This window comes from Melopsittacus undulatus, chromosome 2, assembly GCF_012275295.1.
Source record: "Melopsittacus undulatus isolate bMelUnd1 chromosome 2, bMelUnd1.mat.Z, whole genome shotgun sequence".
NCBI classification, from domain to species: Eukaryota; Metazoa; Chordata; class Aves; order Psittaciformes; family Psittaculidae; genus Melopsittacus; species Melopsittacus undulatus.
This window is the reverse complement of record NC_047528.1, coordinates 57,649,222-57,670,828: the sequence shown is the minus strand read 5'-3', so window position 1 is coordinate 57,670,828 and position 21,607 is coordinate 57,649,222. Positions and strand designations below refer to the sequence as shown.

The 21,607-nt window shown below is 38.0% G+C and overlaps 2 protein-coding genes across 4 annotated transcripts; one reads left to right on the top strand and one right to left on the bottom strand.

Annotated features, from left to right (window-relative positions):
- Positions 1-5,624: 5,624 nt before the first annotated feature.
- Positions 5,625-15,219, bottom strand: ABHD13 (abhydrolase domain containing 13). Of its 3 annotated transcripts, none has more exons than XM_031045570.2 (3): positions 15,125-15,219; positions 13,532-13,567; positions 5,625-10,793 (listed from the first exon to the last, which is right to left on the bottom strand). In XM_031045570.2, exon 3 carries the CDS (start codon positions 10,756-10,758, stop codon positions 9,745-9,747), a length of 1,014 nt encoding a protein of 337 aa, XP_030901430.1. In that variant the 5' UTR covers positions 10,759-10,793; positions 13,532-13,567; positions 15,125-15,219; the 3' UTR covers positions 5,625-9,744. The 3 variants fall into 3 exon arrangements, with proteins under 3 accessions (XP_030901430.1, XP_005145298.1, XP_030901429.1); XM_005145241.3 differs by having other exon boundaries at positions 13,532-13,563; XM_031045569.2 differs by lacking the exon at positions 13,532-13,567.
- Positions 15,220-15,356: 137 nt separating this feature from the next.
- LIG4 (DNA ligase 4) lies at positions 15,357-19,773 on the top strand. The gene is made up of 2 exons (XM_005155129.3): positions 15,357-15,483; positions 16,135-19,773. The coding sequence occupies exons 1-2, from the start codon at positions 15,444-15,446 to the stop codon at positions 18,891-18,893; spliced, it is 2,799 nt and encodes a 932-aa protein (XP_005155186.3). The 5' UTR covers positions 15,357-15,443; the 3' UTR covers positions 18,894-19,773.
- Positions 19,774-21,607: the final 1,834 nt, after the last annotated feature.

Below are 21,607 nucleotides of genomic sequence, written 5' to 3'. Positions count from 1 at the left end.
CTTCTGTACCTATTTTCAAGGCTAATTTATGGTGTAAATGGGGCTGCACTGTGAAGGCAATTTAAAATTAACTTAGGTAAGGGTTTTTTTTTGAGCAGAACAAGCAATTATTAGAACTAAGCAGACATGCCCTGGAGACTTGCCATCACTAGACATCAGGACATTACCAGCCCAGTACTGACTGTGTTCCAAAAATAAAATAATATGACAGTTGGAAAAGAAGTGCTATTTAAGAAAATGAAGCCAAGGGAGAGAATGAAAGTTATAACTAGCCATCCAGAAATACTGAGAAACAATTGGCCCATGAGGTCTTTGTGGTCATTAACATATAATAACAGACAGATATATAATTAGCATTACTTTAGTCACTTCTAGAGAAACAGGCTCTTCCCATCCTCTACACCTTCTTTAAATGGGGTCATTATTTGGGCTGACAAAATACTTGGGGTGACACAGAGGACTTTTGTAAAATGCCTGGTTTTATCTTCCTTATCATTCTTGCCCTGGTTTTGCTGAGATAGAATTAGTTTTCCTCCTAGTAGCTGGTACAGTGCTACTTTAGTCTGAGAATAAATGCTGATAACATACTGATAAAAAATACCAAAAACCCATACGATTCTGATAAATGAGAATTTCAAAGGGAGATGAGAAAACTCAGAACAGCCCACACATGGCAAATTGTTAAACCCAACAGGTATTTCTAGTTGAACATCAAAAGGGATCACTCTGTTTGCAACTCTGTGTTGTTGTATAGTTTCCTAAGTAGTTAAATGAGTTGAAAGAAAATACAATCTCAGTCAATTTTTGTGATTACAAAAACCATAATGAAGCAATAACTAATAACAGTGAGAGATCAATCATGAAAAACAACGTGAATTGCCTAGAAGTATACATAGTTGAATAATTTTCATTTTAACACATTCAAATGAAGCTTTAGTAAATTGCAGGCTATTAATTGCACTAAAATAAAAACTCAGAAAAATTACTTGAATAATCAATAACAAAACAAAACAAAAAAAACCCTCCTGCAGAGCCTAGAGCCAGTGCCTCGATGCTTGCCACTATGTCTTTTCGCAACATACTGCCCATATGATTCCTCTTGTCAGCAAAGCTGCAAAGTAGTCCTTGACCTGCTTAAAGCAAAATCAGTAAGATTAACACATAGGAAGTTTCTTTTGCATTTTAAACTAATGCATGACTCAAGAGGACTAGACAGTGCTCAGATTAGCCTCCTGTTAGCAGACATGGGAAAGTGTTGACTCCAACTGAACATAAGCTCTCAGTGTAACATTCTTGTTGAAAATGAAGTGTAATATTTGGGTATATACACTGGAGCAGAATATAAAGCAAAAATAAGAGGTAGCAGTAATTGTGTTTTTGTATCTTCAAAACTGTTTACATATAGTTATGACTGCCAGAATCAAAGAATGAAAAGGGTTCAGAACAAAAATCCAAAATGAATATAAGAGGCCTGAGGAACTTATCACAAACAAGGTATTCAGGTTGTAGTTAGCAGTCTCCTTCTACTGGCCAGCTTCCCTGAAAACCCTTTTGCAAAAGTTTGTACCATGTTAACTGGTTTTGGCTCAAGATGTACATGCTGTGCTACACATGCGTGCATGCATGCAGTAAAACCTTAGGGCGACAAGTGGCCACCTTGAACCAGTTGAAAGCAGTGTTTTCCAAACTATTTTTAGAAAAGAAAACGCTACTGCATGAAACTGCAGTAAACACCTAGTCCTGGTACCTAACTCTGGAAGCAAATAGGAATAACCCCTAAAGTTTAATAAATACCTAAAGGTGTTCTGAAAATGTGGTTCCATTTTGTATGCACAACACAGTTGATACATGCACACACAGCCAATACAACCATTTAGCAGCTCCTTAACACAAAGAATGAGCTATGTTGAACACTCAAGGTGATTGGCTAACAGACCTCTTTAGTTTAGCCAAGAAAAACTATTAAGAAATGCTTTGGCTAGTCTAAGAATGTTACTTAATCATATTTTTTTTTAATTGGGGGAAAAAGGGCAAACTTTTTGGTAAAACTCAAAATAAGAAAACAAACAAACAAACCTCTTCAACCAACCATTACCACTGAAGACTCTTAATGGTGAGAGTGTTTTGCTAGGGGAAATGGATCCCTGAACAAAATCAAGGCTGGCTAACCTGCCAGGATGTTAGAGCAGAAACAAACCCTGAAAGCAAGTAATTGTTTTAATTTCGGTTATGCAGAGTATCAGATTACAGGACCACAATGGGCCTTGGTAACTTGTAAATTTATAAGACTCTACATCTGTGGGGAACCAAGGCAGAGATAGTAAGCAATCACACAGGAAATTTGTGGTTGAACCAGAAACTGAACTCTTGATTTCCTGAAATCCAGTACCGTCTTTTAACCACAAAAGCATCCTCTTTGAGGGGCAGGAAAATCCCATAATGAAGTTTAATGTACAAAAGAGAAGCAGATGATTCAGATATGAAGACTTGTGTAAAAATCTAAAGTGTAAAGTTTACTTAAGAACAAATGTTCTGTTTTCAAAAGGGAGGTTGTGGAGATGCTACAACCCAGAGATCCACTCAAATGGCCATAATAAAAGTATGCCTCCAGTGGCAAAGGTCCAACTTCGCATACTTCTGAAGTAGCCACAAAATTGAACTGGTCCCTGTGGTTATTAGAGACACAAAAAGGCCACAATAACTTGCCTTAGCACACAAGACAGTGCAGAACAGATAGAGGATCAAAGAATAAATGCAGGTTCCATTTTAAACACATTGAATTTCAAGTCCTTTCTGAAGATGGACAACATGGATGGATGATTATCCTGTATGACAGTTTTCTGCTATTGTGTACATCTGTATTAGAAGTATTCATAGATGTCCCTCTGAAACAGTACATACTCCCTTCAATGACACGTAATTAGATCTTTCAGCCATTAACTGCAATTTACAAAGCAGCAAAACCAGGTAAGTTCCAGCCTTCCACACAGATCCAGAAATCACTCGATTTGTGGATATGGTGTTCCTGTGGCTGTGTATCCTACCATCATCTTAAATTTAAAGCTGTCGAATACCTTGCAAGTAAAGGATGTGTTAAAAAAAAAAGTTAAAGCCCTATTTGATATATTACCTTATTAAAAGGAAGAAAAAACAATCCTTCAGATTTTTCTGAAGCAAAAAAGGTATTCTTTTCTCTTTGTCTCCCAGTTTCAAAGTTGCCTAGCATAACACAAGTGTCTCTGCACACTGTAGATATAACATACTTGATTTACTCCTTGCCTAAGACTTTATTTCGCTAGACATCCAGGCAACCTTGGACCAAAACTGGCATATATACTATGCAAAGTAAACATGCAGCTGACTTGCAGTCATCATCACTTTTTATATGATTATTACAGTGCTTTCAAAGAGAACAGAAAATGGCACAGGAAGGAAAAGCAATTATTATAGGTGTCACTTAAAGTATGCAGAAGGAATATAAAAACATACAAAATATAAAAGAAATACAATTTCAGAAACAAAAATACAAAAAGAAAACACAAGATTTATGTACTACAGCAGTTCAATGCCAGCCTCCTCCCTTTGCCCCCTCTTCCCTCCCCCCACCATGGTGTTATGTTAGAAGCCATTCCTTCTTACTGCACAGGGGAAAAGGAGCTCTGTCATGCAGCTGTAGCTCACTTCTCGTAACAGTTCAGCTACACGGAGTATTCCATTTCTCCACCTCTTCCACACTATGCAACTTGACAGATTTTGCACAGATGGGCTAAAAGTGTATTTGTATGGTAGCAAAATAAACAAGGAGACATGGCCCTTCGTATGGGAGTGGCTACTCTGTTGTTCCTACAGTCTATGGACCTTTAATAGAGGGTACAGCACAGGGATCCAAGAATTTTCAAATCATAGCATTATTTCTTCATAGCTGTATCTAATTGCTACACTATTAGAAGGGAACAGCCTCTGCCTGATTTTTCCCTTTGAACTTTTATAAATAATTAGCAGAACACAAAACAGCTGTAGAACTTCCTTTCTGTCTTCAAGCAGCAAATCTGTTGCTTAGTTGCTCATCAAAACTAGCAGCAACATCTCTCTGACATCTGACATCGGCAACCTTGCAGTTTTGCTTCATGCAGCTCATCACTTAAGAATATTAAAAATGTACTTCCAACAATTATGAGTGGGACTGTGTTTTCTAATGCATTAAAACCAGATCTACTCTTAAGCTGTACCGACTCTTCCAGAGAACGTAAAATTTCTGCTTTCTCAAGGCATAGAATTATTCTGCCCCCGCCCCAGCTGAAGCATAACAAATTAATCACATTAACATTTTCAAAACATTTCTAGAAAGTATTCAGTGTTTTTTCCTTAACTACTTACAGAGACAGAACTAAGACCCTGAATAGGGTCCAACAAAAGATTTTAAGTTCAGAGCAAGTAATTACTGCTTAGCTAATGGTGCAGTATTTTGTCAAAACCTTACCTATCTAAACTTGACATTTTTAAAAAGACAGTGAGTCCCCTGCTTCTGGTTTAAGTTTCATTTATATCATTTAAATGTAGATGTTCATATATCCTTATGAATCTACTATGTTTAAGTAGCATTCAGAAATTCAAATACTGTATTTTATCTTTGTCTACACATATCTACTAACAAAATGCATATAACAAGACATTCCAGAACACAATTCCTCTGTAGCCCACAGTTCCTTCATAGCTCAGCTGCTTATCAATTTCCAAACAAGAAAAGGCACTGCACAAATAAGTTTTTTAGTAACATAGTTCACAAGACAGCAAACTGCTTTACATTCAAGGACAGTGTTCACATGAGGTATTAAATCTGAGCTGCTCCTTTACTGTCATAGCTTCCTTCTCACAAATTAGAAATATTTTTTAAATTAAAATAATACAGATGTTGAATAAAGTATTAAAATGTACCACCCACCCCCTACCTCAGTTTCCTAGGTATTGGGTTAAAATTGAACTGATAGCTCTATTTTAAAGTAATCCAGGACACATATTTTATAGCTTTAGAAAAGCCAGCAGCAAACCCTTATTTTCCGTGTACTACACATTAACCATGCAGGATGGGAGCAGAGGTGCTATAAGCTTAGCTATGCATTTTTGTGTAAGAAAGTAGGAGTTGCTCCAGCTCAAGTATCTCACTGCAGCTACATGACTAAACTACAAACCTGCTAAAGTGGTATTATAGCATTTTAAATATTACCAGCAATAGATGGTAAAATTAGTCAGAAACACTTAAAAATATTTCCTCATTGACATAATATTTAGGCTATCTCTCAGTCTCCCAGATAACAGAGACATTTGGAAAAGCAGATTGTGTTCAAAGGGATGGAGAACTACCATGTATTAGTCTTATTTATTAACACTTCCTGAAAGTGAGGATACGTGGCAAAACTCAAAACAGGTATTTGCAATAAATTTTTTCCCTGCTGTAAACAGCTTTCCACAAATACTGCATTGAACAATGCAGATGTCTAATTCACATGCTTTGGTTTTAATAAGTAACTGAAAATGACACCTTGAGGCTAATCAGTTACCACACATACAAAAATACCCCTGTACATGCACTGAAGACAGGCCACAAACTAGAACAAGCCATTAACAGCAGTTTCAATGTATCAATTTATTGCATATGTCAGTACATAAAAATAGAAAAGTGTTTTTTGTAAAATTAATGTTATTGTAAAAACCAGACTAGAATGAGAATGTAAAACTTTGCCACAATTAGCACATGTACAGTAACATTAATGCTTTGTCTACAAAACTTAAGAATACTTTAAGACATTTTTGCTTTACTTATATATTAAAGAAAAAACCCAAACAAATAGCTTGCATCATATTTTCAATGACTGTTTCTGAATTCAGAACACAAGTGTTATTTAGAACTTCAATGTTATCACTATTTACACTTCTGCAGGGTTCTACTCTAAATTATACAAGCAGGATGGCATTGTAAATTATTCTGAATGGGATACATCAGGCTGATTCCACTACATGACATGCAAGAGGCACTGATTTTATATTTGGCAGAAGTGCCCCTAGCAGAATCACCTGTCATTAACAGAAATAAAAATGCACTTCAAAATTGAATTATAAAATACAAATGGAGGTATGTCAGCATCTTTTAACCAAGAGACCATACCTTGGACTCTCAATTCAGCCTTGTGTTTTTCACTGTGAACATCTGACATGATGCAAATGATTAGCTTAAGAGATGCTGATATGCATATTTTGTACTTAATCCATCTGCCCTTCAACTGAGATTGTCCGTAGCCTACCAAACATATTTGTGCTCTATTTCTAATTTTACCTGAGAAATGGACATGAGGGCAGCTATACCAGTTAACATGATGAAAGCATCACTTATCTCTCTGCATTTCACAAACAAGTATTGGGAATGTAAACTTGGGAAGCTGCAAGTATTTCCACTAATTAAAACCACACACACAAACGTGTGCTGGATGCTTTCTTACACGGACTCTACTGCTACAGCTGTTCAACTCCTGACCCCTATTTCCCCACACCCCCCTTTCTTTTTTTAACTTGAATTTCCTCTTATAAAAGAGACAATGTCTTTAATAAGCATAATTAAACCAAGAGGCTTTCTCACAAACTCATGAAAATAACTTAATTTCCTTTTCCCAAACTAAAAATTTCTATGTACAAGACAAATACTTGGGAAGCTTCTATACACAAATGGAGAACTGTTAAGAGAAAAGAGTATTAAGTGGAATAAATGGAACAGTATCATAATACACCTTTTGGCAATTTTAAAGTTATTAGTAATACATTGTTTGCAGTTCACTTTTTAGCAGCAGGCAATTGTGGGTTTCCATCACACAGACTATAAAATAATGTCTTCACTTTTCAGAACAAGTTTCTTCCCCCTTATCTCTCCTTTAAAAGAGAGTACATAGACCAGCAGCGTATTTGCATTAGCCATTTCCTTCCTATTTTCTTTCTGTGTATTTCAGAGCCAATGCAATGAAAACCAGCATAACATACATTCATTCATAACTGTATGCAGCCAGCCCATTAAGGGAGAAGTAAAAATGTGCATGTGGAAGGTAGAAGAAACCAGATTAAGTGTAAAGGATGCATATATGACAACTGTGTCTTCGCATACCGAACACCTGCAAAATCCAACAAAGGTTCTTCTTTACGTTCTCCAGACAACAGAGTGAAAAGATCTGGCTTGATAATCAAAAGTAACATTTACAAACACTCCACTTTGAACAGCTCCAGATTGCCATAATGTAATGCCACACATTTGACTGACTTAGCCAACTGTGTGCCCAAAAGAGAATACTTCATTTGTATCTAAGTGCCACATCATACTGGGGTGTTTTGGTTTGATGTTTTTGTTCAATTGGTACAAAGTAGTGTAAAAAATTGTGTTACTTTAGAAATCTACATTTAATGAAAACAAGATATTTAATGGAAAATTATGACAACTTCTGAAACCATTATTTACTTTCTCTTCATTCTATTTCCAACAAGTAATCTATTTTGGCTTTATCAACTTATTCTTAGAAAAGTGGTATTTGCCCACTTATTCTCCTTGACTCCCTCCACCATAATTCTAAATCAATGTAAAGCAGCTGGAACAACCTATGCAAGCAGCTCACACTGTCATTTTAGAACACATGAGGGAAAGGGACTGCTATGTCCATTAACTCCCTTCTGCTATATACACACACACACACAGCCAAACTTCACAAATAACCTTTCCCACCTTTTTCCTCCCCTCAAAAAAAATTCCACCACTGGAAGGCTGAGGAGATAGTTTTGGTTTCACTCAGACTTAAAACTGTGCTTGTCTATAATGACTGTAAGTCCGTATATCCAAAAAGATCTATACCCTTTTCAACTGACTCAAGAAAACTTTAATAATAGTATGACAAGATATACTTACCAGAGAAAGCAGCAACTTCTGGTGTATCTATAAATTGCTGACAACTCTTACCCACATGTACATAAGACTTGTAATTTCATGTAATAAATTTTAGCAGGCATAACCATTAAGGCACCAGCTCAGGAAAGCAGTTTTATTCAATCAGAAAACTTAAGCACAAGCTTAAAATACCATCAGGAAACATATTTTAAGTATGTGCTGAGATGCTTTTCTGAATCAAGACAACCTGCAGAAAAGTTCCCTTAAAATTTTCAGTCGGAGGGCAATTGTACAGATTGTGTGTAAGAGTCTCCACAGTTCAGTCTTCCCATAAGAAATTTTTTTGACGGGGCAAACTATCATCTGCAGCAAATAAACCTGCAAAAGACATTTAAACAGCCCCACTCCCATACAGACTAAGCTAACAGAATACAACTTTCATGGCTACCTAGGAGGACTCCTAAAACACAACCAACACTCCCAACATTGTCAGAATCAAACTCTCTCAAATTAAGTAATGCTGGCTCTGAAATGGTGGTAGTAGCTCCAAAAATCCCAGCAGAGGTAAAGAAAACTCACTTCTGGTGATGCTCAGGATACTTCCACATGGTACCACAGAACTGTAAGAAACTTTCTGGAAGCAAATGGGTGCAAGTGTCAAAATAAAAGTCACCTCTTTCAGACTAGCTAAGCATAGGTCTACTAAATCTAATGCACAGCTCATTTTTATTATTTTTACTGTAACAACTGGTATACTTTAATCTCTACTCATGTGTTCACTGGTAATTATTTGGATTTGTTTGTTTTGGAGATATAAATAAAGGGCACAGGCATGTGACTACACCAGCAAAAAAAAAAAAACAAAACAAAACAAAACAAATGAACCCCCCACACACACACACAAATAAAGACCCAAACACAAAAACATACTTTTACCTTGTATGACACTCCTTTCTATCACACCATACACTCTGCCTTGGGAAATCCCACCTGAGTTGCACACCAGACTAACACATCCAAGTAATTTGTCTGTATGTTAGTGAGGAGAGCATGAGTTAGAAAGAAACTTAGATTGCACTGCTCTCTTTTTGAAGGTTACTTCTGTTTTCTATGAAGAAGTTACCTGGGCAAAATCCTGAAGCCATGATGTTTAGGCACATACAACTTTCCAGGAACTATTAGAATACAAATAGTAAAATGAAAACAAGGAATAGTTGTCTTTTCCTTTTCACCTACAGTTTGAAATATTTATGTATGCATAACCATAAAAAACAGTAATAACCCAGGATATCTGCAAGTATACTCTACCATTAATGTTATTTTATATTATTTAGCACATTAAAGACTTCCCACCTTGCATAATAGAAAATCTCAAGCAATAAAATACTAATCTCATGCATAGCACACTTTAAATCAACTCTAAGAGAAGCAACAAATCATTGTGCTAACCATGACTGTCCAAAAAGTTCACACATACAGCAGTGAATACTGAAGAACCTCCTGTTGACCTAAACTAATACATTCTGTACTACTTTTGTAGCAAGTTCCTTTAATAGCGTCTGTTGTACATATCAAACAAATGGAATATATGGACAGAGATACCAAAAAAGTATGAGAAAGACATAAAATGGTTCATTTACAATGCTGCAAGTGTAAAAGTTATCTGGACCACCTTAATAAAGCATCGTATCTTTCCAAGTTTAATTTCACTCTTTAGGCAAGTATAGACATGACATACATTTAAAAATTGACATTCTTGTACCACTTTTCACAAATCAAGGTACAGTGCAGGTACACCCCCCCACCCCAAACCCACAAAAGAATAGCAGTTAAATTATTGTTACATTAGATGATGTTTTCGCCATTTCTTCAGGGGAGTGACTCTTTATTACTTCTTTGATGAACTGTTCAAGTGCAGTGAAATAACCCTGGCACTGCCAAGTGTCATTATGAGTTCCGTCAGGAAATATTGCCAATCTCTTAGTCCGAGCTGGGGATAATTCATAAAGTTGCTTCATCATAACTGGTGGAATTAACTGATCAGACAACCCAGAGATGAAGAGAGAAGGCATTCTACACTGAGAGATTTTTCTGTAGGACAGAAATTTATTTTTGTAGCACCATAAAGGAAGATACCTCATTGGAAAGAAAGAAAACAAAGTGCTGGCCATGTATGGGATACTAAGAAAGGTGTTCTCCACCACGATAGCAGAAATCCTATGGGAATTTTCAGAAGCTAAGTGAATAGCTACTGCTCCCCCCAAGGAACGGCCAAAAAGAAAAATTTTTGTTTTGTCAAGATCAGACCGAGTCATCACATAGTCTAAAACAGCCTCAGAATCTAAGTACAAACCTTCTTCACTTGCTTCTCCTTCACTTTTTCCATATCCTCTATAATCAACAAGAATTAAGTTTACTTTCAGGTTTACCAGCATCAACAAAGCATTGGGCAATCTGTGGCCAATGTTGCCTGCATTCCCATGGAAGTAAATGATGGTTGGAGAATAAGCTGCATTGTCCCCAGTGTACCTCAGTAGAATAAGATTGAGAAGAACTCCATCTTTGGTTTTGATGAAGATATTTTCATGTGGTATACCAGTAGGCATAGGAACATAAAGGCGTGATGAAGAGGGCTGTTCAGGAAAGTAAAGCAGCACATCCTGGAATTTATATAATATACCCGCTATTGATACAAATATTAATATAAGCAGTATAATGCCTCCATATAAGTGAAAAGTTACTATCAAGGGTAAGAGACAAATACGGCAGAGACTCCAAGACCAGGAAGCCAAAGCTAGTAGCCATCTTTTAACAAAGGTCCAAAGCATCCATGACTTTTCCATTGTAGAAGTCAGTGATCTTTTACTCCAAGTAAATCCTGAAAAAAACAAAACCCCAAACATATATGTGTAAATACAGGGGAAAGAAATAGGAAGTGATTTAAGCATTCATGTTTGCACAAGATAAATGGCAAGTCAACACACTGAAGTATAAACATCAAACTTGGTAGCAAACTCTTTGAGTTTTTTGAAAGCATTCAACTTTAAATCAAGCAGGAAACCAATCATAATGAAAAAGCCTTTAGAACCATCAAAATCCCATTTACATTATTTCAGCGAGCAAGTTCCATCAGGACCACTAGAAAATTGGTTGACTGGGACCATTAATAACTTACACTTTCCACCAGTCTTCCCTACCAACCAACAGAACATCCATACAGACTGTATCACCAGTTTCTCAAAGCTTCTCATATAAGTAATTCTAGAATTCAGGAAACACAAACAAAAATACCCCTTTTTCTAAGTTGCTGGCCAAGAAGAACATTAAATAAGCTCATGCACTTGACTCTACAACCAGTGGAGGCTCATACTGTGTATCGGGTCTGCTATTGTCTTGCATCTGTCTGTCAGAATCTAGATCAACTAATGACACTGCAACAACTGGTCAGAAGAAAGAGATTCTTTTACAGTAAGATACTACATTACAGTTACATTTATGCCAGTTGTTTTGCTAATTTGGATTGGTTCTGATTTATAATGACAATATTCCACTATCAGATCAGTAATCTGTACTAAAACTTCAGATGAAAGATTATATTATCATACAAGACCACTGGAAAGAGTCAGCTACCTACATTATTCTCTGAAAAATGAAAAGCGCAACTGCTGAAAGTTCAAACATGAAAACAAACTCAAGACAAAAACATACACACAGCATAAAAAGAGGGTTATGTTAATGACAATGGATTAAATCTTCTTTCCAGATAAATTATGTCTCACAGCACACACATAATTTCTTCACATTATTCACTGCTGGTTTCAAGCGTAATACAGAAACAGACAAAAACTGCCAAATATACATGAGAACTATAGTAATCACTGTAACACTGACTTAAATAAGCATAGTGTCTGGAAGTGACAACACGGGTTCACTTGTTTCAGAACACTAAGTTATACAGCAAATAATTATTACAGTTTAGACACACTCAAAATTGTAACTTCCTAAAATAACATAGTGCAGTAAGAAGTTTAATTAAATCTAAAGGAGCTTGACATGGAGAGATGCATCTAAGCATTCAATTAAGTCACAGACCCACACCAAAGTAAGCTCTACAGTCTAATGCTACTGGGAAGGGTTGCAACTGCACCAGCCATCTTTGTAGGATCAAATGACAGAGGGTCACAGCCTCCACACTCCATAAATATGACCAGGGAAAACTGCCATCTCTATTTCATGCAGCAATTAGACATAGATTAGAAATAAAACTGTTACATCTTAAGATTCATATACTAACCAAAGGCAATGTGAATTTATATAGTGCATCTACTCCAAATACCTAAAATTGGTGAACAATTTTTTTTCTCTTTTTTCTTATATTATTTATGAGCTAACATTCAATATCCACATCCAAGTATGCACAAATATTTTCTATATGAAAATTCAATTCCTGTATCCATTTCTTTAGTAAAGAAATCACAGTAACCAGGAGACCCATAAAGTCTAATTTGTATATAAAGTCTATGTTAGGAGACCCATAAAGTCTAATTACTCTAATTTGTAAGAGAATTTCCTAATGAAGTTGACAAACATCTCCTGCATAAAACATTTATAACAAAACAATAAAAGCACTCTCATTATCTATGCTATTCAGAATGTTGCTGTCTTGCAAAATGAAAGACTCCAAAAATTCTTTCTCAACAAGACATTCACAAAAAGGAGACTCCCTCATTAAAAAGAAATACTGAAAAGCAAAGCAGCAATAAAAATCTTACTTAAGGTGATTAAGTTTTGCAGATGGCTATTTCATATATGCTAAGGATTACTATTTGAAGACTAATGCAGTTGATTTTATAAGCCATGCTACTTTCATTTGTGCACTGCTTTTATTTTAATTTCACAGGATCCTAGAATGGTTTGGGTTGAAATGGAACTTAAAGTTCATTTAGTTCTAATCCCCATGCCATGACAGGGACACCTCCCAATAAACCAGGCTGCTCAAAGCCCTATCCAGCCTGGGCTTAAACACTTTCCAGGGATGGGGCATTCACAGCTTCTCTGGGCAACCTGCTCCAGAGCCTCACAGTAAAGAGCTTCTTGCTTGTATCTAATCTAAATCCACCCTCTTCCACTTTAAAGCCATTCTCCCTTGTACTGTCACTACATGTCCTTGTCAAAAGTCCTTCTCCAGATTTCTTGTAAGCCCCCTTTAGGTACTGAAAGGCTTCTCTAAAGTCTCCCCAGATCCTTTTCCAGGCTGAACAAGCCCAGCTCTCTCAGCTTGTCTTCATAGTAAAACTGCTCCAGCTCTCTGATGATCTTCATGGCCCTCCTCTGGACTCACTCAAGTAGCTCCACATCCCTCTCGTGTTGGGGGATAGATAAGCTACAGATCCCATAATTTTAATAGCTGTGTTCTAATGCTAGTCTTAAATGGTAAATGTCATTATCAGCTGAAGATCACAAACTCAAGTGCACACTTACAGCACTTGGGATAACTTTTATTTATTTTTGAATGGCAGTTGCCACGAATTCTGTTGTATTTCTTTGTCTTTGCCTATATATTTTAATATTTAGAAGTTCTAATTTCGTACACTAATCACAATATAAAACATTTACCTTTGGATGTGATGATTTCCCAGGCTTCATCTCTGCCTGAAAGACAATTCCATTTATGAACTTTGAGTAAAATTACTTTTCAATTACACACATAATTAGTTTGTCTTCAGTTACTTGACAGAAAATTAAGAAGTGCTAACAGCCAATAATCCTAGAAGCTGCATCTGCTTTATGAATGAACGCATGCATATCGTGTTCATGCTCCTGTCAAGCTCAGCTCTTGTTTGGAACATCTGATAAACTTGAAAACAACATCTTACAATGAATTTAAAGAATCACGTCAAAATGGTCTGGACTATACATACAACATAGAGTATAAAACATACATAGTGCATAACAACAAAGTTGTGCTAGATTTACATTGCTTCCTCAAAGCTAACTTTCAGAGTATGAGCACCCTTAAAATTAGCCCTAAAAGGAGCGTTCACACGTTTACAGCTGCCTTCTCAAGGCAAAAAGGTATTTCTTAATAACACAGCAATCTGAGGACATCCATTTCTTTCTACTGCACACTCCACCTCGTCCACACACAGACAAGACTTACACAAGCTTCATGTTTACTCATATTTATTCATAAGACTCCTGTAAGTAGAAATATTAAGTCATTGTAAGTAGAAACATAAATAGTCTGGAAGAAAATACAGTTTCTTTGTACTAAAATCTTTAAAATCTTAGCGATTCACATTGACAAAAAACAAAACAACAACCAAAACCCACTTACACCAGCAGAGCAACTACTCCTAACCAAGGAATAAGCACAGAAAGAACAACTACGTATCAGACATTTAAGAGTTCTGGCTTTAAGAACTAGCAAGCCACCTCTCCTACTTACTTCAAACAGAAAACTTCCACAGCTTGGCATGAAGTGTTACAGATTTATAACTGAAAGTGGTTTTCCCTTAATCCTTTAATAACTTTCCCTCCCAACTGCCAGATCTTGATAAACCTTACTTGATTTATGCTGGTACTGTGTAAAAAAAAGCCAAAAAAACCAAGCCACGGACAGTTATCATATTAGAGCCTTAGCTTTCTAGTGAGTGTGGGCTCCTGAAACACATTACTTTTCCAATCACGTTAAATTTCCGATTTTATCTAAAAGAAACATCCCCCTCAGGTTTTTCAACATATTCACTTGGCAACATGCAAGTTATTACAATCTACCCCATCTTCGACAAGCATCCCCGTTTGCACGGACCGCTCCACATAGGCAAACGCAACATCAGAGTAAGACCTTGCTGCGAGGATGCAACAGGTCTTCCAAGGCTCCGCAGGAAAGCACCTGAAAGAACTTCTAACGGCGTTGTCAACGCAACAGCTTCCCAGGAGACACGACACGGAAGGCAGGCGCCAAGGCACGGCACCCACCCGCCACTCACTCCGGCCCAGTGGGGGGCAGCATTTAGTCACGGCGAGACCCCAAATATCACATCAAAAACACACCAAAACCAACCCGGCCGCTACCCTCCTTCCCCCCACGACACCGGCTCTCTTCAGTTCCTGCCAGCCCCGCCACGGCCAGACGGGAACGGGCTGGGCCCACTACCCCACCTCCCGCCTGGGAAGCGACCTGAAGCAGGGCGAAACAAGACCCACCCGCCGCATCCTTCCGCGCTGCCTGTAGCAGTGCCTCAAGCCGGTATAGACCCGACGCGCAACTTCCACCACCACTCCTTGCGAAACAGGAAATCGCAGCGCCGCGACTTCCGCTTCCGGGTCAAGGCTCCTCCGGTCGCCTTTCTCTTCCTGCCCCGGGCTCCGCCAACGTTTCCCCGCCTCAGCTGTAACTGCGCAGGCGCGGCCACTGCCGCCGCGATATCCGGAACCACTGCGCCAGGGGGAGGAGCATGGGCCGCTGCAACAAGCGGGGCGCTTCTCCCTTTCCGGGGCGAAGGGCGGCCGGTGTGACCCGGTTATGCAACTGTCCCCGGCTTTGGGGGTATTCCCGGCTCCGCGTAAGTCTTGGGGGTGGCTGTTCTTCCACCGTTCCGTCCGTCTTTCCCCATCGTCCCGATAGTCCACACCGGGGAGGTGGTGGCAGATGGCGAGCGGAGGGTGTCCCCCGGGTGATGTCCGTTCTTCCCTTCCCCGTGGCTATGGCAACCTCGTAGCGGTGAGGGGCGGGGCGTGAGCGCTGCGGCCGGTGCTTCCAGCGAGAACTGCATCCGCCCTTGCAGGACCCCCTCCCTCAGGTCGGGTCCGGCGAGTCCCCTCAGCCCCCGGGCAGCAGGAGCCGGGGAAGCAGCGGGCCGAGGGTAGTCGGTTTCGGGGCGGGCTGCGCTGCGAGGAGGGAGAGTAGCGAAGGGAACGGATCTCAGCGGTGAAGGCTGCCGCTGCAGCGAGAAGGGGGAGCGGTGCTTTCTCCAGGCGTGCGGTCCTGTTGTCTGGGTGATGCCATGTGCAGCGCCGTAGCTTAGCTGCTGAGCTTCACTCATAAGGACGGCCAGCGGTACCCGCTGGTGAGCTCTATGTAAAGATACAGTTACATCCTAATTAGCAAAATGAGAAAATCAGTAAATCCTAATTATATATATATATACACATGTATTTTATTTAAGACAGAATAACACACCGGCTCTTTCTCTACAAATATATTTTTGTTGTAGCTATTTTTAGTGAAAAACAGACTCTGATGGCTTCTGCGACTGCTTCACAGCCTTCTAAAAGAACGGTGGCCTCTCACGTGCCTTTCGCAGATCTGTGTTCTACTCTGGAGCGGATACAGACATGTAAATCTCGTCCAGACAAAACCAAGTATTTCAAGGAGTTTCTGGATTCCTGGAGGAAATTCCACAATGCTCTTCATCAAAAAGAGAAAGATGTCACAGATTCTTTTTATCCAGCTATGCGACTTATTCTTCCACAGTTGGAAAGAGAGAGGATGGCTTATGGAATTAAAGAAACTATGCTTGCAAAGCTGTACATTGAACTGCTTCATTTACCAAAAGATGGAAAAGATGCTGCAAAGCTTTTAAATTACAGAACACCTGCTGGCTCACGTGGGGATGCTGGAGATTTTGCAATGATTGCATACTTTGTGTTAAAACACAGAAGCCCAAAACAGGGTAGACTGACAATAGAGCAAGTCAATGAACACTTAGATGCAATAGCTAACAATAATGTTGCTAAAAACAAGGGTCTCTTAAAGAAAAGTCTACTTCAGTTAATTAGCCAGAGCACAGCACTGGAACAAAAGTGGCTTATCCGGATGATTATAAAGGATCTAAAGCTTGGTGTCAGTCAACAAACTATATTTTCCATTTTTCATCCTGATGCTGTTGAACTGCACAATGTCACAACTGATTTGGAAAAAGTTTGCAGGCAGCTGCATGATCCTTCTGTCTCACTTAGTGATGTTTCTATCACGTTGTTTTCTGCCTTTAAGCCAATGCTTGCTGCTATTGCTGATGTCCAGCAAATTGAGAAACAAATGAATAACCAGACATTCTACATAGAAACTAAGCTAGACGGTGAACGCATGCAGATGCACAAAGATGGAGATGTATATAAATATTTTTCCCGAAACGGGTTTGACTATACTCAGCAGTTTGGCGCTTCTCCCCTTGATGGTTCATTAACACCATTTATTCATAATGCATTTAAGAGCAATATACAAAATTGCATTCTCGATGGTGAAATGATGGCTTACAATCCTGAGATGCAAACCTTTACGCAAAAAGGAAACAGGTTTGACATAAAAAGAATGATGGAGGACTCTGATCTGCAGACTTGCTTCTGTGTATTCGATGTGTTGATGGTTAATGATCAGAAGTTGGGGCATGAAGTACTAAGCAAAAGGTATGAAATCTTAAGTAGTGTATTTACGCCGGTAACAGGCAGGATACATGTTGTCCACAAAAGAAATGCCAGAACAAGAAAGGAAGTAATTGATGCTTTGAATGAAGCAATAGATGACAGAGAGGAAGGGATTATGGTGAAAAATCCCATGTCCACCTACAAGCCTGACAAACGTGGGGAGGGCTGGTTAAAAATCAAGCCAGAATATGTCAATGGGCTGATGGATGAACTGGACCTCTTAATTGTTGGTGGCTACTGGGGGAAGGGCTCACGTGGTGGGATGATGTCTCATTTTCTGTGTGCTATTGCAGAGACTCCCCGTCCAAATGAAAAACCTACTGTTTTCCACTCTATTTGTCGTGTTGGCTCTGGCTACACTATGAAGGAATTGTATGACCTAGGTTTGAAACTGGCTAAACACTGGAAGCCGTACCATAGGAAGGACCCTCCCTCTAACATTTTGTGTGGAACTGAAAAGCCTGAAATGTACATCGAACCTTGCAACTCTGTCATAGTTCAAATCAAGGCAGCCGAGATTGTTAACAGTGATATGTACAAAACTGACTGTACTTTGAGATTCCCCCGAATTGAGAAGATAAGAGAGGACAAAGAATGGTATGAGTGCATGACTTCAGACATGTTAGAAGATCTCAGGAGCAAAGCAGAAGGGAAGCTGGCATCCAAGCACCTTCATATAGATGATTATGAGCCACAAGAGAAAAAAAGGAAAACTATATCAAAGGTGAAAAAGATAATCGGAATAGCTGAGCAATTCAAAGCTCCTGATCTTTCTAGTGTAAACAAGATTTCAAATGTATTTGAAGATGTTGAGTTTTGTGTTATGACTGGAACAGAAAGCCACCCAAAGCCTGAACTGGAAAGCAGAATAGCTGAATGGGGTGGCAGCGTGGTACAGAACCCAGGGCCAGAGACTTACTGTGTCATTGTAGGATCTGAGAATGTCAGAGTGAAAAACATAATTGCTTCCAACAAATATGATGTGGTGAGGGCAGAGTGGCTTCTGCAGTGTTTTCAAGCCAAAATGCTGGTGCCTTGGCAGCCAGCATTTATGATTCACATGTCTCCTGACACAAAAGAACATTTTGCTCGTGAGTATGATTGTTATGGAGACAGCTACACAGCAGACACAGATGTTACACAACTCAAGGAAGTGTTCTCAAGAATGAAAGACAATAAGGTTATTCCTTTGGACATTATTGCAGAATTAGAAGAACGTTACTCGTGGAACAGCTGTCAGCTCAGTATATTCAGAGGAAGCACTATTTATGTGGATTGCTACGCTACTGTTAATGAGCCCAGAACCAAAATCCATGGAACGTCACTATCAGTTAGAGCTCTGGAGCTGCGTTTTTATGGTGCAACAGTAGTCTCTCACCTTGAAGAGGGTGTCTCCCATGTTGTTATAGGAGAAGATCATTCCCGGGTAAAAGAAATGAAGAAACTCAGGAGAAGATTTAGGAAAAAATTTAAAATTGTATCTGAGCTGTGGGTAACAGAGTCAGTGGAGGAAGAAGTCCCAAAGAATGAAAGTCAGTACTTAATATGAAGTGGTTTTTAAGCTTGGAGCAATAGCATTCTTGCTGGCATGACTGGATTGTAATATTATGATGTTGCCTTAAATCTTGTGTATTTTCATGTCTGTTTAGAGCTGGCCCTGGCTAAAGAATAACACTGTATTGTTGAAACCAGAGGAAGGCTTTTAATTAAACTGTTGCAGAAGCAAAAGAATGCCAAGCTATGCTGGAGGAGAAAAAAAATGACCACAAGATAAATAATGTAAGCCTTTTACTTCACAAACTGGTCTCAGAAGAGATCTAGTATTTTATATAAGAGAATTCTTGGGTATTAATAGTGCTTGCCTCCATTGTTCAAAATGGAGACAATAATATACTATTTTATGGTGATTCTACTATTTAACATACTGTTTATTTATAAATTTACAGTAACATTCATGTTTTTGTGGAGTTTTGTGTATGTTATATATACTATAGAATTCATTAATTTATAAACCTTGTCTGTACTATTTTAATTTGTTTACATTGGTTTTTAGTATTGAGTCTCATACAGGACTTTACTTTTAAGCTATTGCATTGATCCCATGTTTCTTTGTGTAAATAACCACTGTAAAATAGAACATGAACTTTTGATTGAGGTGCTGATGAATAATAATCTATGCTTATAAAGTGCAAATCTACTTAAAAAATGTAGCGATCTATGCTCAGTACAGGTAAAGTTTAACCCTGAAGTGTGGCAGAGCTAGGCTTTTATACTTAATTATAAATTTATTTTTCAAATAATTATTTTTCAAGTAATGTGGGATTAATTTCCAAATATCCAGTTCAATGTATTGGGGTTTTTTTTCAACTATTAAATAAAAGTCTATTTTAAAGTCTGCCCGGTATTAAGCAGAACTGCTGTTAGGCTGATTACACAGAACTAGTTTTTTGCTGACCTGTCTTTTCAGTGCTTTTTCTTGGTTCTGGTCATATAAAAAATACTGTAAAAAGAATTGGGAAATGGTATATGAAAGGCTAACTGGAAGGAAGTTTAATTTCATTTTCTTACAGTTAGTGCAAACATTAGGAGAGTCCTTATTTTAAATATACTAAACACTTAAGTTTTAATAACCACTTCGCCACTCAAGTTATAATGTAAATAGTTAAAAAGCAGAATATCTTTTCTATACATGAAATAGTATACACTGAAAGGCAGTGCATTATTTTTTCTCAGATAATTCAAGTTAGAAAATGGTATATGTGAAGTATAGTACTTCAGTATTAACTTACTGGGCTGCTTCTGTGTAATGTCATATATTATGATTTATAATGACGAGAGTTAGTCTTCATACCCACACAGATTTCTCTTAAATGGATTTCAGTAAAATATATATTTTAGGTGATCTTTATTAGGAAAGTTAAGAGAAACAAAGACAAATATGAATTATAGCTGACTCTTGAGACATTGTCAAGTATCTCGCATTGAGATCTAAATGCTATTTACAGAGATGTATTTTAAAAGTATTGATTCCACATTGTGTTCTCTCAAAGATATGTCATCCTGGGGAATCTAGAACTATTAACTTACCAGCAAAATTATTACTGTTTTTACTGGCTCCTCAGTACATGGTGTACTTAAGGGGTTTTTTTATATTTATTTAAACTGAAGGTTTACTTTTACACAAACAAACAAAAAAAAAACCCAACCAGAAAACAAACAAACAACAATAAATAAAACCCAAACAAAAACAGAAAACCCAAACCCTTGCAGATGCGGTGTGCTGGCTTAGCTTGTTTTATTTTGTATTTTGCCTCAGTTCTATTTAGAACTATAATTTAATTGTTAATCATGCATATTTGTATGTGACATTATAATTAGCATACTGGATAATGTCAGGCAACTTAGATGTGTATTTATTCTTTGGCTACTGTTTTGCAAATTTCCATTTACTTTAAAATGTTGAATAGGAAATGCTGTACTTGATACATTAGCTTAAGAAGAAAATCTTGCTACAACACTGTGAAAATACAGGCATTACAGGTTGGGTTTTCTTTTAAAATATTTCTTCTACATGGTGACTTGGATGGACTGCACGGCCCTATGGGTGAAACTTTACCCAGCTGTTATTAAAGTAAGTAGCTAGAATGGAAGCCATGGGACAGGAGAATCCCTGGATCCTCTGAGCAAAGACAGTCTCATGGAAGAAAGCAGTGATGGGAAAATAGGAGAAGTAGGGAAGAAGTTTGTAGAAAATTTGATTTGTATTGAATGAACAAAATTATTTCAAAAGTAACAATATGTTGTCCAGACACAGAAGTTTTTCTTAAAAAAGACAATTTAATTAGGGAGGTGTGCAGAGAATTTCAGGAATGTTGTCTGAAGATGAATATAAGACTTGACTTGTAGGTAGCAGTAAAAGCAGATGTGGATCAAGGGAGTGAGAACAAAAGGTTGCCTGTTTTTGGTCAGTCTAATGAAAAAAATATAAAATTAGTTTTTATCATCATCCATTAAAATAGTGTTTGAGAAAGAGGAAAAGCTGGAGTCAAAGTGCTAAATTATTCACCTCATGTTTTAACTTCAAGAGTACCTCCTCTGATGACAGAGTATCAGCTTATTGTATTTTTTACTGCTGTAAATACTCCTGTTTTCTTTATTATGTTTAGATCTTTGACAGGAAGTGTTTTGTTGAAGATTTCTTAGGTTATTCACATTTTGTGCAAAGCTGTTTTGTTTTGGGTTTTTTTGTGTGGTTTTTAATAA

Coding starts and splice junctions, on each gene's coding strand:
- ABHD13 (XM_031045570.2), bottom strand. CDS start 10,758: ATGGAAAAGTCATGGATGCTTTGGACCTTTGTTAAAAGATGGCTACTA.
- LIG4 (XM_005155129.3), top strand. CDS start 15,444: ATGCAACTGTCCCCGGCTTTGGGGGTATTCCCGGCTCCGC. Junction 15,484..16,134: donor GGGGGTATTCCCGGCTCCGC/GTAAGTCTTGGG, acceptor TTTTTGTTGTAG/CTATTTTTAGTGAAAAACAG.